General features: G+C 41.1%; 1 protein-coding gene across 1 annotated transcript; it reads right to left on the bottom strand.

Annotated features, from left to right (window-relative positions):
• Positions 1-1,091: 1,091 nt before the first annotated feature.
• On the bottom strand, positions 1,092-17,482 carry col9a1a (collagen, type IX, alpha 1a). Its single transcript, XM_041964461.1, has 32 exons — positions 17,329-17,482; positions 16,394-16,468; positions 15,508-15,546; positions 15,335-15,397; positions 12,958-13,011; positions 12,781-12,816; positions 12,251-12,274; positions 11,196-11,249; positions 10,931-10,984; positions 10,596-10,628; positions 10,265-10,321; positions 9,494-9,547; positions 9,363-9,416; positions 9,173-9,226; positions 8,753-8,806; positions 8,613-8,666; positions 8,385-8,438; positions 8,136-8,189; positions 7,942-7,995; positions 7,790-7,834; positions 7,596-7,649; positions 7,405-7,458; positions 6,702-6,755; positions 5,057-5,128; positions 3,609-3,644; positions 3,458-3,502; positions 3,315-3,347; positions 2,990-3,136; positions 2,810-2,864; positions 2,030-2,218; positions 1,703-1,780; positions 1,092-1,308 (listed from the first exon to the last, which is right to left on the bottom strand). Exons 1-32 carry the CDS (start codon positions 17,401-17,403, stop codon positions 1,103-1,105), a joined length of 2,064 nt encoding a protein of 687 aa, XP_041820395.1. The 5' UTR covers positions 17,404-17,482; the 3' UTR covers positions 1,092-1,102.
• Positions 17,483-17,766: the final 284 nt, after the last annotated feature.

Raw genomic sequence — 17,766 nt, 5'->3', positions numbered from 1 at the left:
CTGCTGTTGTTTGATAATGACCCACAGAAATGTCATTTGAAACAGTGTCTTAATATTAACATTTAAATGTATTTAATCAATGCAGGCTGAATCAGTTAACTTTCTTTCTTTGATATATTTTGGAAGTATCTAATTAAATTGTGGGCAGAATGTGATCATTTATAAAGCACCAAAACCCCAAAGATCTAATCCAATCACTGTTGTTGTAATTGATTATACCAGAAAGGCATGTTTCACAAGGATTATTCACCCTCACAAGACTTCATTGGGAACATTTAATACTTGACTGGCAGGAAAATAGTCAAATTTAAAGACAGCTTCAGTCTAAGAACTTCAACAAAACGTCTGGCATGTTTTTATCTTCACAGCAGGATCGTTGATCAGAGGAATTCAGTTCAATTCAAATTCTTTAAGTGCACTCCTGGTTGTTTTTGTCTGTACTCGCCCATACAAAACATGCAAGAGGTTATCAAAATGTGTTTATTTCCTCCTTTGTACAACTCGAAGATGTCACTTTAAACCTTGATATAATAAATAAGAAGTCATATAAAACTGCCAGAGAGGTTTTCACTCATCGCCGCCCTCCAATCACAATAACATGACAGAAATCATCAAACACATTTAGAGGAAAGGGCACAGGAGGGGTTTGAGTGGATAAACACCAAAGATACTCACAAACAAAATGTACGTCGTCCAGCAGTATAATTTTGCGTATTGACACATTTACATAAACATACAGAAAAAGGTTCAGACTTGCCTCGTTGCTGCTCGGATAGAAACAGGGCTGTTGGGTTTGTACAAATTCAGTGAGTTCTTCATTTCTCAATTTTTACAGTACAGAGATGGCAAAAAAATTGAGGTAAAATGAAACTTTTTATGTAAAGGAGTTTCAACAGGTGAGGTGTGCTGTTCAGTGTCCACCTTCATGTCAGTTTAGAACCACAAAGATGGCTTCAAGAGAACAAAATTACTTTCCAATTGAGAGGACCAAATAAAAAAAAAAAAAGGACAAACATACAAACCAAGTGTCAAAACCCAAATGGACAAATCTTCTGGTTCTGGTTCCTCCTCCAGTCTCTCAGTTTTCCGCTCCGGCCCCTCTTTACATCTCACTGGGGCCCTTCATGCTGGAGTCCTTAGCAGAAACCGGCGACGCCACCATGGGCAGGACGCACTGCGACGACTCACAGTAACCGTTCAGACCGGGGGTACCGGGAGGGCCAGGAACGCCGGTTGCACCGGGAACACCACGGGGCCCCCTCTCTCCGTCACGACCGTCTTTGCCGTAAGCTGCTCGACCGGGTTCACCTGGAAGAAGAAATTAAACGAAGATTCCTCAGAACACAGTGTCTGACCTGCTGATCAATCAATCAATCTATACTCTCCAGATTACAGATTACTTCCTCTTTTACAAACTCCCATCGCTCATTTTTCCTACTTTAAGTGCATAACCATCCACATTTACCAGTGACACTCTCTCAGTATACTGTATATAGATGATCCATCATGGCTTTGGTGCACTGGGTGTTGTGAAGTGTGATAATCACATATGCTGCCTGTATTTTACAACGCTGAACTTTTGAGTTGTGGCTTCTTTCATTCAATGAAAAACAGAACGTTGTAAAGAAAAGATGTTTATATTTTTCTAAGTAGGGTTTTGGTTGTTCTAAAATCAGATATCTTAGTCATGCTTGTCATTTACCTGGCAGACCGGGGGCACCTGGTGCTCCTTTGGGTCCTCTCTCTGTGGGTCCTCTGTCCCCTTTGTCACCCTGGTCACCTGCCACGAGGAAACATTTTTATCAACAAGAGGATCCACATAATTGAAGTTACCATATTTAGCTGAAGTTCAAGCTCAGACTTCACATCTCATCTGTTCCTTCATTAAGACGGGTTTGATTGGTCCCTGAGGGGGAAGTGGGTCGCTGCAGGATATAAATAACAGGAAAACCAAACATTCAGCAGGACATCTTTAGGCCCTGGCCAGTGTCGCCACACAGAGTCCTAGAACTGCTAATCTGAGTCTCACCTTTGGGCCCTTTGCGACCCAGTAGCCCAGCTGGACCCTTCAGACCGGGCAGTCCTCGTGATCCGGGGTGTCCGGGGAAACCGTTGTCTCCGGAGGGGCCTGGAGGTCCAGGCGGGCCGGGAGGACCGGGTAGCCCAGCGATGCCTGACTCAGGCCTGCTCAGGCTAGCTGCTAGCTGGGCCAGCTGCTCTGTGACACAGGAGGACATGTTTATATTTATAAGCTGGCACTTCAGTCCAGAGCAGCTTTAAAGATTCAGCCCATGAATGATTACAGCTCTCATCGGGGACGTCGTCCAGAGTAACACTGTTGCTTTTGACTTTTTCCACTCTGTGAGCACCACAAATTAATTTCCATTGACCTCCATTGTGTTGGAGTGACACATATCTTCTGTTGAGCATGAGTTCCTAGATCTAACAGTCACAGTGTCTTTAGTGGTAGAGGAAGTATCCAGATCCTTTACTAAAGTAAAAGTACTAATACCACACCATAAAAATACTCTGTTAAAAGTAAAAGTTCTGCATTGAAACTGTTACTTAAGTAAAAGTATGTCAGTATAATCAGAAGAATAGTACTCAAAGCAGAAAAATGGCCCTTGTGAGTTTAACAACACCTTCACAACACCTTCGGTGTTGTGAAGTCTTTCATGATGTTTAAACATGGGTGTGTTTCTACTTGCGGTCAGAAATGTTGCCCTTTCTTTTGTGCATGCATCTCTACCCCATCCTTGAAAGTGCAGGACCCAGACTGAGTGAGCCCGAGAAGATGACAGACTCTTACCTTGCATTACCCTCATGCAGACTTGCTTGATGTGTGTGTCAGTTGGTGATTTTCCCTGAACAAACAAAGATGGTACGGATGAGTCTTGAACTTGAACATTTTTTCAAAATGAGCAGAAATGTTTTTCAGTACAATAAGCAGCTCTCATTCAGCAGCGAGCCGATGATGAAAACATCTCACCGCTGGTCCCTGAGCCCCCGGCAGGCCTGGTACCCCCATGTCGCCCTGCATGCCGCGTGGTCCCGGTTGGCCCTGCTTGCCCTCTTTCCCCTGCTGTCCTCGGCCGCCCTCTGGTCCTTTATTTCCTGTCTCTCCTGGTGGGCCTGTCTGTAACCCACAGCAGCAGATACACACTAAAATGTTTAGGATTCAGCAAATTGAAAGTGTCCTGTAGCCACTTCACAGTTAAAGTTTCTGCACAGAAGCGGATTATGGACGTAAACAACAGTGGGACCTCATGACAATCACTCAGTCAGCTGAGGTGTCTTTGTTTAGGTGAACATACCGATCCTTTCTCTCCTGGTTCTCCTTCGTCGCCCTGAAAGACAAAAGAAGCAGAAAGAATTGTTTGACAGTTCGTAGCCACAGTGATGAACATTGATGCAACACGTCCCACAGACCAGCTCCTCTCAGGACGCGTTCACCCACCGTGTCTCCCCTCTCTCCAGGTGTTCCTTCAGCTCCTGCAGATCCCTGAAATAAAGACACACAACAGATTTTTGGCACTTTGTGAACTCCAACTCAACACTGTCACCTGAGTTTTAATAGAAGGTGTAAAATCACAACTCCTGAAACCGACCTGCTCTCCTTTTGGACCATCGAGGCCGACGGCACCCTGAGAGAAAAAGAACATCATGAATCTTTGATGATCCTGAAACTTAACAAAAACTTACATATGTTTGACTGTGAGGAGTACAAAACTAAGTCTGTTTTTGGGGCTCTTCTCTCATAACCTCGGTCTCGATTTGATCCGGCCTTGTTCAGCCTGATTGAACTTTTATTTTATTTTTTCAGAAATGAGACTGCTCGTCTTGCTTAATTGGATTTCACCGTTTTTGGTTCCTCATATTGAACTTGACAATATTTTGTGTTGATATTACTGAGATTCATATTTTTAAACCTGCAATAAAGTGTGTTTTTTGCCGTTTGGAGGCAGTGGCTCCATTAGCCGGCTGATGTGGCCTTGAGCAAGGCACTTAACCCCCCGGGCGCCTGATGCGGCAGCCCACTGCTCCTGTGTGTCTCACTGCATGTTGCATGTGCATGTGTGTGTTTCAAAAAACAGTGATGGGTGAAATGTAGAGAATAATTTCCCAGTTTGGGATCAATAAAGTGAATAAAAATAAAAATTAAATAAAATTAAATTATAGGGGTCTCTTGAACAGTATATTCTGGTTAGATATTCCAAATTAGACTTTGCTGCAAAAAGAGCGTTTTCTGATGTGGGATATGCCGATACTGTTCAGGTCGTAGGAGCATTCTTTGGACATGTTTACAGCACATTCATAACGTCTCAGTCATGATTTTTGTTCACATGCAGCCTCTTGCTTGTTTACAGTCAGCTCTGTGTCTAGACAGAAGTTTTTAAGGTTGGAGTAGGGATGCATGCGCTAAAGAACAGCTCACATTTCTGGTCGGAAGGAGAAGCAAACCTGACTTTTACAAACCTCATCTGAAACATTATGGAACTTGGATATCAACAGGTGTTTGGATATGCACAAATATTGCAGCACCACCCTTTTCAAGATGATAGTTGAACAAGTGAAAGGGGGACGCAGTGTTTTCTTATTGAGAGCATGCACCGCTGCATGTAAATAGGAATATTACTAGAATATTAATTTTCATTAGACATGTAAACAGCTTACTAGGAATTTTGTCTCTTTTGTAATAAAGGCGAGGATATAATATTTTTATAAACTGGTTAAATATTGCATTACTAGGTTATCCATAACGCAGGAGAAGTTTTGGACAAACCACAGTAGTTGCAGTTGCACTCGAACGCCTCCAGTCAGAGCATGATTGACATGTCCTGTTAGCTTTGAACCACTTCTTAAAGGGGACAGTTTACACCTGCATGAGTCTTATCATGCTGACATGAACACATTGCCACCACAGCTCCACCCACATTCAACCATCAGCCGTCAGCACAAAAAACAACATAACATCAGTGAAGCATTTTAACCAGCTCCTAATATATAAATGACAAAAAGTGTTGATGTGGCACCTCTGCATCAGTGTGTCTCTTACCCTGTCGCCCTTCTGGCCGCGATAACCAGCAGGACCAGGAAGTCCAGGAAGACCTGGGTCCCCTTTGCTTCCCTGTTGAGACACACATAAAAAATAAATAGTGAAATACACAGAATCATAACACAAGGCCGTCTGTGAGAAGCTTAGAAATGTTACCTCCCCCAACTTAACCTGACCACATCCACATAAAAATAAAAACATGGTGAGGCTGGAAGGTCCTGAAGACCCCCCCCCCCCCCCCCCCAATATGTTTCTGGGTGTGTTGGTACTGATTGTGGTGTACAGTGGGCCGACAGCTTTCAGGCATTCCTGGGGAACAGAGAGCTCATTCAGGGCTTCTCGGCTTCTTTTCCTGTCCCGAATCCCCCCTGAGCTGCAGAAAAACCCCTTGGGCCTTCAGATTTCTGTAACAAGGGGCCATTCATGCCCGCTCACGGGCAGATTAGAGACTTAACTGCAGGGACTGAAGTTCATAAAGACCTGCCAGTCTTTAATAAAAGCATGGCACAAGGCTTCAGTTCCCAGATACAAGGTTTATCTTGGTGAATGATCCTCGTGTCCAATAATACGTTCAGGATAGGAGGAGAGTATTTATGAACAGGGATTGCTCGCTTTGTGTTTCCTGATCTCTTAGTTTGATAGAGTCGAGGTTTGCAGCAGCGCAAAGGAGGCCTGAGCCGAGCAGGGAGGTTCAGCTGGTACTCTGAACTGTCGTAGGAGAGTGAGGAGATTATTGTGTTTTCATACTTTCAATCTGATAAAAACAAAAACAAAATCAATTTTTCACTGTTTCTCGATCCACCCGTGGTCTCATTTTCACACTGCAATGAATTCCACCTGAAGAGGAATGTTTTTAACTCTCATATTTTGTTCACCTGCTAGCACAAGATCCCAGCAACTCAACAACCTCGGGCAATAACTTGCTCACAGTCGTGATCCAGGTTTTTTGCCATGTCACAGTTATTATTTACTATATTATATTATACTATGTTATTATTATTTACTTCTTTATGGAACCAACAGGAAAAAGAAAGTCAGTCCTAAATCAACACAAACCATAACTTTTCACAGAGATGCATGACTTCTAATTAATGTTTGGAGTACTACAGGGTTCTGTGTTGGGACCCTTTCTGAAAGGTTCTTTCTGAGACAATTACTATTATTCTTTACTTGTTGTGACCTGTTCAAATGTTACACAAATACTGAGCAAATCAAAGGATGCACTGTAATGCAACAATATTCACCTGTAACTGATTATATACTTTGTACATATGGCACTAATACTTTTACACTGAGCCTTAATATGAAGCTTTTATCTGCTCCATATATACCAAGAGCATTTTCCAGCAAATGCCAGGAAACACATTCTAATTATTTTCTGTCTGTTAAAAGCCAAATGTGTAATTGCTTTAAAATGGAGGGATATTCAGAGACTTAATTCTGGTCAATGTCTTGCTTGTTTTCTCCCCTGAGAATGTTGTGTTCTCGGAGGTGACACTCGTCATTCAAACAGTTTGAACTTTGACCTGTAAAACACCTGTACGGCTGTGCTGCTGGGTGATTGAGTCTGACACTGTGTCAGTCACTGCAGTGGTGTCGGGGCGTTGGGTGTGATATTATCCTTAGACTCTCTCTCGGGTCTTACCCTGGCTCCTGGTAATCCTGGAGGCCCTTCATGCCCCCTCTCTCCTCGTTCACCCTAAAAGAGAGGAAAGAAAAGGTCAAATTTGGATAGAAAACACAAAAAGTTAGAGGCATCAGAAGTAGTGTTTTATTGTATTAGATGATGAATGAAAACAGTGAAGTGTACAGCAGACTGTGCTTGTTCTGGCTGGTGTTCACAAAAAAGAAACAAAGACATTCTGGCAAAGTGCAGCACTTTTCTTGTGGACCTGGTTGATCCTCCTGCTCAAGCCAGCTTTATTTTAAGGATTAATGATGTGATGGAAACTCACTCAGTCCACACTGTGTGGCCTTATTAGCCTCCTTCAATCAGACTTTAACCAGCTTTCTACAGTCTTTACTGTGCAGCCTTCTGACAGGAAGTAAATGCCAGAGTATTCTGCATTATCAGTGTGTGTCTGTGCATTTGTTTAAAATCTTCTGCCTGCAGTTTATTCTTACATTTCACTAATTGTGTCATGTGGGCATTGGCAGCTGTTTGTGACTGTCATGATTGGGCTACTTGACACAGAGCAGGAAGTCAGGGCTAGGCTAGAAACACTGACATTCAGCTCTACTTTGCATGTTTTTGGACACAAGGGGAGGAGGGCGGGACTAACTATATATTTCCTGTCTCAGGGAGATAAATTGCAGCTTTAAACGAAATGTAGATACAGTTGACTCACTGGTCCTCCTCTAGGTCCGACAGGTCCCACCTCTCCCTGCTCGCCACGCTCGCCCTGAAAACAAATAAATCAAATAATTAAGCCCCAGAACAAAAATGCATTATTGTCTTGTACTTCAAGTGAAGCAATTTTACAATTTGATTTAGGTCATGGGAGCCAAATGGAAGTGCTACATCTTCCTCTAAACTTACTTGTTTGCCTGGAGATCCCATCAGTCCTACAACACCTGGATCACCTGCGACACCCTGGTGACAGTAACAGTACAGTTTATTTTACCAAGGAAACAATACTAGATACAATCTTCATATGGTGGAAATAGAAATATCTGGTATGAATAGTGTTACTCAGTGTTGTATAAGCATATGTGATAAAGGTCTGATCATACCTTTAGGCCACTGACTCCTTTTTGGCCATAAGCACCTGGTAAACCCTACATGAAGAAAATGGCATTGAACATCAACATCTGAGCTCAAATGGGCAAATCTCACACTGTCAATGATGAATCAGGGATGCTTTGAGGTCAGAGGTCGAACTTACAGGAAGGCCTTGTGTGCCAGCATCACCTGGAGCCCCACTTTTCCCCGGAAGACCCTAAAAATGACAGAAGGAAACTATGAGGGGGATTTGCTGCAGGGAACAACATCTCTTTAATATACAGATTCAAGACTTAAGACTCTCTGCTCAAATCAAAATGTTGTACTGCTGTAAAATGTTATTAAAAAATAAGTTACCTTGGACCCTGGTAGTCCAGGTATTCCCTCACGGCCGTCTGGACCAGGGAGGCCCTGTTGACAAGAACGATGAGAGGTTTACAGAGTAAATTATATACAGGTGTCTCTCTTTAAATGAAGCAACCACTCAGAGAACTAGTCGAATAACCGGCCATTATCATAAAGCCCTAAAGACGATTGATTGATTGATTGATTGATTGATTGATTGATTGATTGATTGATTGATTGATAAAATGAAGCAGTGCTCACAGGCTCCCCTTTTGGCCCTGGCACTCCTCTGATTCCAGGTGGACCTCGATCCCCCTGTGAAGAAACACAGAAGAGGTCACATTTATAACACAGATTAAAGAAGATTTTAAAACACTGGTACGGAAATCAGTGTCATCTTTCTCAATGCGAAATGTGAACTATGTGTGTTTACAGCTGATAAACTGTCACAGTTGCTGTTTTTGATCTGATTTGTATTTAAGATCTTACCAGGACTCCCGACGGGCCGAGCTCACCTATGGCTCCTCTTTGGCCTGGATCACCCTAAAACATGGCCCCAGTTTTTGTTAGGATTTTGTCCAAATAACGAAGAGGGGGTCAAAAGATGTGCGATAAAGATGGGTACTCACTGGGCTTCCCTGGATCCCCCGAGAACCTACATCACCAGGCTTTCCACGAGGTCCCTGGATAGGAAAATTGTTGTAGTCAATAAAAGTTGAATTAACTGAAGATTTCATCTATATCTCTCATAAATTAAAAGATACAAATCTAATCAATACACATTTAAGCAGACAATCAAGGCTGAATGGAACTGATGAGGTTGACTGATAATGATGCATTCTTTTCTGGGCTTTTATTTTGTAATTACTAGCCAGGTCATGCAGTTCATATACAACCTATATATATTAAAAACCTGATGACGATTGTATAAAGTTTTGGCTGTTCTAGTAAATCTGTCATCTTCTGGCCTGTAGGGTCAAACATAATGAAGTCTTTTATATATATATATATATTGTCTTATGAATCCATGAAAAAGTGTGGCCTCTTACCCTGTCACCTTTGGAGCCCAATATTCCTGGGAGGCCTCTTGACCCACCGGGGCCCTAAAATTACTCAGCGGACAGAGGAGAAGGGACAGAAATGTCGCATGTTAATATGTTTGACTGTGAGGAATCATTTCATCTGAAACCAACATTGTGGTGAGAGAACTTTCATAGAAAGAACGGTGAAATATTTTACTGGTAGGCCTTGAGCTCCGACTTCACCCTGGAGTCCTTGTTCGCCCTCCTCTCCCTGAAAGAGAGTGTGACCCAGTCATGTCAAGCTGTTGCAGGAATAGATCTGCACTGTGTGAAAGGAGAGGATGTTACCTTGTGTCCTTGTCTTCCAGGTTCACCTGATTCACCCTTAATCCCTTTGTGGCCCTACAGGCAGGAACATCAAGTTAAGCAGAACAGTCCAATGAAAAAGTGTTACTGACCAGCTAAAGCTAAGGTGACATAAACACATTATTTAAAGGAGCTACATGTAACAATTTTAGTTTAAAACATTAAAAAATTAATAAAATCATCAATAGAATGTGAAGAAACAGCAGTTTTAACATGTCGTGTGTTGTGTTGCAGGGATTTCTACTGAAGCTAGCATGCTAACCAGCTAGCCCTTGGCCTATCCTGTCTTGTAATACCACTTTATACATCAGGAGGCGATACTGAGCCACTGTAGCGTCCAGTCTGCCCTCAGTCCAACATAAGAGGATGAAGAAGAAGTGGTGCCTCAAGGGCAAAAACACACGTTTGTCAACAAAAAAAGAAATTATAGAAATAGAAGCTTGATGGTGTTGCTTTACACCACTGGAGACGACTCTAGACTGGCAAGTAACAGCTGTTAATGCTAACGTTGGCTTTTATAGCAATAGCTTATAAACGTTGCTCATTGTATAATGTTACTGACAGTGTTAATGTGTTTGCTCAGTTAGCTGTTTGTTGAAATCTGAGTGGACACCCCAACTTTGTGGTGTTATCGCTCCCAGTTTTGTTTGCAATCTAAATTCCACAAAGGGACAATTCTTACATGCAGCTCCTTTAACATTACTCAGTGTCACAGAGAGAAAATGATACCTGCATCAGTGAAATTTCACTTACTTTCATGCCAGGGAGACCAGGATGTCCAGTCAGACCAGAGGGGCAGGCGTTGGGACACTGAAAAACACAACAGCCTATTTGAGGTCATGGAAGAGCCCTGCCACTAGGGGGCGCCACTGACAGCTGACATTGGCTAATTCTTGTGGTACTATGTGAACTAGTCCCACTGATTCTTTTCTGTAAAGCAAGCAACATGGCTGACTAGCTCATGTAAGCATGTATCAAGTATTTTGTGCTCTAGTTTCTAGATTAGTTATAGAAACTATTTGTAAAAGCAGAAAGCAGTTTTGTTGAAATGGTTTTAAATGAATACACTTGGGGTCAAGCTTACCAGGTCCTCGCCTTGGTAGACCCCTGGAGGACCCTGGAAAAAAACATAATATGGTTGTGCTTAGATAAACTGTAAGTCATTAATTTAGGCAATTTTCTTTTTTGGCATAGACCTTTTACAAGAAACACATGACTCTAAAACATATGTGAGTTTTTAATTTCTCAAAAAAATGTCACCTTCCAACCCGACCTTTACTTTAATGTGTCCCACAGTGTCATGCTCTCTCACTGAGAGGAGCCCCTTGACTCACATGAAAGTAAAATAACATTTCTACATATTAATCAGTCTCTCTGATGGTGTTTAACAGCAATGGAGACAGAAGCTGTGATATTTACCCGCGGCCCAGCAGGACCAGGAAGACCCACTTGACCTCTCTTGCCTCTCGCTCCCTGTGAGAGACAGAGGAGTCTTTATTAATACAGTGTATGGACAAACAATCAATAGCCACTCTTATCAATATACTTTTTATTCTTATCTTCTGTACTTTTACTTTTAGATTTACTTTTACATTTAGAAATGTATTTATTGCTTTAGTTTATCATGTTTAATTGAATGGAAACTTGACAGACGTTACATGATTGAAGTGATATGTCTACTCACAGGTGGTCCAGCTTTTCCCAGTTCACCTGGTAGTCCGTCTGTACCAGGAATACCCTGTTAACAAACAGCAAAAAAAAGTCTTGACTTGTAATGACCAGTCTGATGCAATAAAGCCTCTAACGCTGCAACAATGCATACATTTTGTAGCCGTATGTAATATATTTTTTAAGTGTACAACACCGGTCAACAGGCATCGTTAAAGAGTAACTTAACACCATGTGAGAACTTGTTTTTGCTGACCCCTGGTGGTTGAAGTTCTCACTTTGCTGCAGTGATGCAGGGGTGTACTCGGGGTGTGGTCAGTACACCATGACATCACAGAGGAGGTCAGTGAAATGATTCTGTTCATCTTGGTGTTAAATTACGTGATATTTCACACCATGGAACAGCATTCAGAAAAAACACAACTGGTCCAAAACAGGGACTACACATACAAGAAAACTTTTCAGCTTGGTCTTATATTAAATCCAAAAATCAAATCTTAATTCCGTGAAGGAAAGTTACTAAGTACATTTACTCAAGTATCATACTTAAGTACAATTTTGAGGTGTGTTCATGTATCTTTATTTAAACAGGGACAATGCACAAAACCCTTATACAGAGGAAGGAGAGGTGTGATATGATTTTTACTTCTACTTCTACTACAGTATTTCTACACTGTTGTATTGTCACTTTTACTAAGTGAAAGATCCAAGTTCTTCTTCCACTACTGCTGCTTTTTTTTTTTTTAAAGCTAGAATTAAGAATCATTGTCTACATGCTGGTGTTTCAAGATACTGACACACAATTCTCATTCTTCTTTTAAGAAAATGACGTAAAAGACAGAAATGAGACAAAGTGACTTGTTTTTTGAGTGTAAATCTTTTTGTTTGCTCTGTGCTGCACCTGCAGTATCTCTGCTGTGGTTGTGGTAATAACACCAGAAGCACTTTCTGCAGCCCTGCTAACAGCCTCTAAAAGTGAACTGATAATCAATATGTTTAACGTGTCAGCCTGAATTGAATGTGATAACCATAACAGAATAGTGTGTAAAGTGTCATATCGTAGGTACTTACATCCAGCCCATCAGGTCCTACACCCTGTCAGACAGAACAGATCAACAGAAATCAATAAAGACAATTCTGGGAAGCAAACTGTTGTTAATGCTCAAAACAATGCATCATAATGCAGTTGATTTCTTTATAGACAAGAGTACAATCAGTGTACAGTTGAACTATGCAAAAAATGATCAATAATAAGTAGGGCTGCTGATACTTTAGTGTATCCATATGTTGCCATATCGTGATTATATATGAATGAGACATCAGACAAACATCATACATAATATATGATGATTACTAAACCATATTACTGAGCAGTAATGCGATAGTAATGTATCACTTATTTAAAATAAAGTAGAAAATATTTATTCATCTGTTGCACAGTTCAGTAGAGAATCTGCACTACAGATCAATCTAACCTGGGTCTGATTAAAACTTGCATGTAAAGGGGCAGTAGCACTGCCAGGGTGAAGGAGGGAGGGACTAAGGTGTTTTTTCCCCAAACTGAATATCTGAATTCTCTTCAGATTAATATTTGTACTTACAGGCTCTCCAGGAGGCCCACGTGGGCCAGGATCTCCCTGAAAACACACAACAGAAATGTTACATCAGAAATATCAGAGTACAACAGGGAAGAACAATATGTAAATAAAGATTTGCCCACCAGCTCTGCAGTGAGTGTGAGAATTAGCACTGACAGGATGCATCAATAATAAACTTACTTTTGGCCCTTGTAGGCCAGATGTGCCTGGATCTCCAGGAGGTCCAACAGGTCCCTATCAAGATGACACGAAATCCTTTAAACTTAATGATGACAGCAAATTCTAGAAATACGGCACACAAAACACTGAACTTTCCAGCCACACAGACTTTTCAAACTGATAAAATGTGTTAAACTTGCAGAATTAAGAGAGTTTGAATAAATAATTCTAATAACGTTCATCACTACATCATTTTACATGATTTTCTCTTTTTATTTTCTTAAGTAAATGGAAATATGCAGACTCTTACATTAAGTTCTGTCTAAGTCTTACAGCTAACATCTGTTAAATCTCTACTTGATTAGAGAGAAATTAATACTATATTGGAGAGATCACTGCCTGCAGAAAACTGTGAGATGAATTACATAACTTATTCTACAGCATATACTAATAACCAAACACAGGTTTAAAACAACCTGCAATAATAAGATCTTTGAAGTCAAATCAGCAACTTAAAGGACATCTTCTGTTTGTCTCAGCTTTTCATAGTTTTGGCCTTTCTTTCTGTCTGTTACAGTAATTGTACAATAAAAGCAATTTCTGGGATCGCTGCAATAAACAACACGCTACAACAAAGCAGATTGAGCGAGAAACACAATGACTTAAACAATCAGGTTATAAAGAAGCCAACAGATTAGCCAGATTAGAGTTCTCCTAGCAGACCTGAACCTGACAGATCCCTACAAAATATCAGGTTTTGGGTCACGTTCAGGCCATTTTGTTGCGTAAAGCTTTGGGCTCTGGTCGGTTCATGAAATATGGGAAGAAGAGTTTCTCTCTTCCTCTATCTGACTGAGCCAATCATTTGTGTCCATGTGTGTCATGTGTTGCATTTGCATAAAGCTGAGTGGGAAGAGCAAATAAGGTAACTAATGCAACCAAAATAAGTTAAAGTGTCAATCAGTTATGAAAGAAATAAATAAAGCAAAAACCCAGCTTCTGTCTCAGGTTGGCAGCACCAGTTCAGTCGGGTCAGCTCTTAAAAACGTGGGTGTAGCTTGGATCCAGGTCTCAGTCTTAGGCCCATGCAGATTTCAACTTTACATGCAAGTCAGCCGGAAAATGAACACACCCAAACAGTTGTTAATAGTTACTAATTACAAAAGAAAACTTTTGCTCTGTAAACTGTGGTGGATGTTTCCAACAGATCATTTTACTGTTTGCTTTTATCTTCCAAATATATTTGGATAACCTGATGGTTTCTTTACGTCTTACAACTGCTGCTCGTGTTTCTCCCAGATCTTTGCATTTAATTTGCCGAGAAGAATGTCATAGCCATTGACTGAAATCAACGATCTGAGTAATTAACCCAAGTTGCAGAATTATCCTCTTAAACCAAGACATGAATGATTGGAATGATGCTTCTATCAAACTTGTGAAATTTTCTCTGCCTGCCCTCGTATTTGGAGACTCATTAAAAATCTTGATTCAGGAGGAGGTGTAGCCTTCCTTCCCTTCTTAAGCTCCTCCCCTCACCTGCGTCCTCCATAAATAACACTCTCCACCTGGCCAATGGAATCAGCAGGCAGAGGGAAGCAGTGACGCCTAAAACCAGGTCATCAGCCAATCACAGCAAGAAGAAGACTATGTAAATATACCCCCCCAGATAATCAATATATCCATTTATGATGATGCTGTGTTGATTTCTCATGCTTCCAGAATGACTCACACTCAGAACACTGCCAGTCTTCCAACTGCATTGCTTTGTAGTACATTTTTTAGGTGTAGAAACTGGTCTCTCTCCACCTTTTCTTTGAAATGTACGATTGGTACAAAATTGGTGTAGTTTAGTCTGTTTCAGTCCACTCGAAACTCATGAATCTGCCGTTCTGTTCTCAGCAGCGTCACCACAGCAGACACACTGAGTCCATTCTGCACCACCTTTCCCAGCATACGCTTCTCTCCTGTCAGCCATCACTGGACAGCCGATCCCCCTGCACACCCCTCGATCTCACACAAAAAGACCCCTGTCTCTCTCAGGAAGCTGCTCGAGACTCTCCCTTAAATAGCCAGATTGATTTATACAAGGAACGTTTTTTTTTCCTCCACACTTTCACTCAGTGGAAGCCAAAACAAACTGCTCACACAGCAGCAGATCTGAATATCTCAAGTCCTCCAGCTCAGATCTTACAGAGATTCAATAGATCCTCTTTCATCTACAGGACAGAGAGTGACTCTCATCCAGTGGATTAAAGGAGATTCATAACTCAACAGAAAAGACGAGCCCCTCAGAGGAGCTGTAAAACATGTCTAGTAGATGAACGCTTCACCAGCCGCCACTAAAACCAGCCTGTGCTGAACATTACACTCCACTACGTCAACATGTTGTTTCACTTACATCTGCGCCGGGAAGGCCTGCAGCTCCAGGAGCTCCGTCTTTGCCGTTTTCACCATCAGCGCCCTGGAAGCAGAAGTTCACCTCACCTTAGCACTGTTGATTTACATGAATCCTAAAGTCAGCATCCATTATACATTTCTGCATGTGAGAGGAGAAATTAAAAGTCCACTCACTGGTCCGCCATTCACCGTGGAGTCTTCTCCTCTGTCGCCCTGAAGATACATGACGAACATGTTTAGGGAATGATAATAATTCTACTTAAAGTGGATTTCTCCAAAATCAAAATCACAGCTACCTTTGAGCACATGGGGTCATATGTGTGTATGAATTTAGGAGTTCTTCTAACATGGCATGTGTTAAATGTGTTAAATTCTGCAGTTTAAACAAGTCTAACACATGGCGGATATTTGTAAACTCATTCCATTATGTTCAACACCCTCAGCACATGTATTTATTTATTTAAGGCTGAATGATTCAGGATATTCCTCATCAGAAATATGCAGAAAACATAACGACTCACTTTTTCTTTTTTCGTTTTCAGGTCTTACTATTTATACAATCCTGACTATGGTCCAGTTGTTGCATATTCAGGAACTGAAAAAAATAAGCCCTTTTTTCTGTGCAAACATGGTACATATTTGAATTTCCTGAATGTGGGTTGAGAGAAATTTGTAAACTTTTAGGTGTCATAGAAGTTTTTCAGCCCAGAGTGCAGCATATAGTCTTTTAGTTTAATCAAACCATTAAAATTACCTGACTGTAGTTTTATATAAAAACAACTACTAACAGCTAGTGAGCTGCTCACTCATTAACACTTGCTAAGTCAATTAAACTGACAGTACAGCATGGTTTTGAAAGTGTACAATCACTATTTACACTGTTTAAAATCACTGTTTGCCCTTTTTATTACTAAAGGCTGCTGTTTTTTCTCCTTCTTGTGTAAAACAATGAAATCCTGCTTCGCTGAGCTGATTAACCCACAAATGAACTGATCCTCAACTTTGACCTACATCTGAAAACTGAAATTCATGACTGAGAAAAAACAAAACTGCAACTCACATCGATGCCATCCACTCCTGGCACACCAGAGGCTCCGGGCGGCCCTGGGGGGCCTCTGGGGCCGACCGGGCCCCTCTGCAGAACGAACACAAAAATCAGTTTTTGCTTTTCTTTCTCACTGAAATTAATCTCTAAATATCACCCAGTGCGGCTGCTGGTGGTGTGAAGGGCAGCTCACACAGAGTGTCATTGTTTTGGTGATGTGAGTGGAAAGGTCATGAAACTAAACCTGGTTTCCCATTATGGTCCAATTATACCACCAAAGTAACGGCATGTGTTTGGATTACTGCTGCTGTCTGGACCTTATTGGTGCCAGGTGTGCACACTGAGATGAATGGACCACAGTTTACACCAGTTTTAGACTTCAAAAATTGAAGTCATACTTTAAATTTACCCAATTTCAGCATCCACATGCCCCAAACTGATTTTATAAATGGTTTATACAGTAACAATGTGTAATACCAACACACAATGTCTAAGAAAATCCAATACTACGACATAAAGTATTTAAAGTACACTTGATAGGGTTTAGAGTGACCCAAAGAGTTTTAATTAAAATGCATTAAATAGAAATGTCTCACTACAGCAACACACTCAGGTAATTTTCAGAGGGACAACATGGTGAAAATAGGAAAAAATTACAGTAAGGTACAATAAATCTACTCATTACTGAGCAACACAAAAAGTGCCAATTGGAATATAAAATATGAAACCAGAGATTATAATAATATAACATATTGTTAAAATGAACTCACTTGTCAGAATCATACACCTTAGATTCTCTATTTATAATATAATTATAAATAACAAAAAAAAAAAACACTATAAAGTACAGTAAGCTCACTATAAATGCCTTTCTGAGTGCCTATAGGAATATACTGGTGTATCTTCTCCAGGAGATGAAGGAGAGAGAGGACAGAGCACCTAGGTCTTACCTGAGCAGAGCAAATCAGCACGATTTGTAGTAAAATCACCAGCAAAGACTCTCGACAGATCCTGGAGAGAGCCATGGTCTTCCCAGGGCAGAGGAAGACGCTAAAAGTCCCTTTTTCCCAGATTAGACAGGACTCACGGACGGTCCACCTGTCTGTCTCCCCCCTGACTGAAACCCCACCGCCTGCTAGAAGGGGAGGATGTTAGAAAGTCCTGATTATTCATGAGAAGCTGAGGCTCTGCAGGAGGAGGAGGAGGAGGAGGAGAAGGAGGAGGAGGAGGAGGAAGGCTTTTCTGCATAGACTGGATGGGGTGTACTCACCTTTACTTTAAAATCAAATTAAGTTTGATATTGTCCTTTACATAGCTTCAGGATGTAGACCTTGGTTTTTAAAAAAACATATTTTTGTTTTCTAAATGTTTGGAAAAGGGAGTTAAAA

This window comes from Chelmon rostratus, chromosome 3 (genome assembly GCF_017976325.1).
Source record: "Chelmon rostratus isolate fCheRos1 chromosome 3, fCheRos1.pri, whole genome shotgun sequence".
NCBI lineage: Eukaryota > Metazoa > Chordata > Actinopteri > Chaetodontiformes > Chaetodontidae > Chelmon > Chelmon rostratus.
Note: the sequence above shows the minus strand (reverse complement) of the source record. Positions and strands in the feature narration are given on the sequence as shown.

Excerpts from the sequence above, each read along its gene's own strand:
- col9a1a (XM_041964461.1), bottom strand. The coding sequence starts at position 17,403 with ATGGCTCTCTCCAGGATCTGTCGAGAGTCTTTGCTGGTGATTTTACTA. Across the intron at positions 13,012-15,334 it reads CAGGCCTTCCCGGCGCAGAT|GGACCTGTTGGACCTCCTGG; the intron begins GTAAGTGAAACA and ends TCATCTTGATAG. Across the intron at positions 3,137-3,314 it reads AACCAGGAGAGAAAGGATCG|ACAGGCCCACCAGGAGAGAC; the intron begins GTATGTTCACCT and ends TGTGGGTTACAG.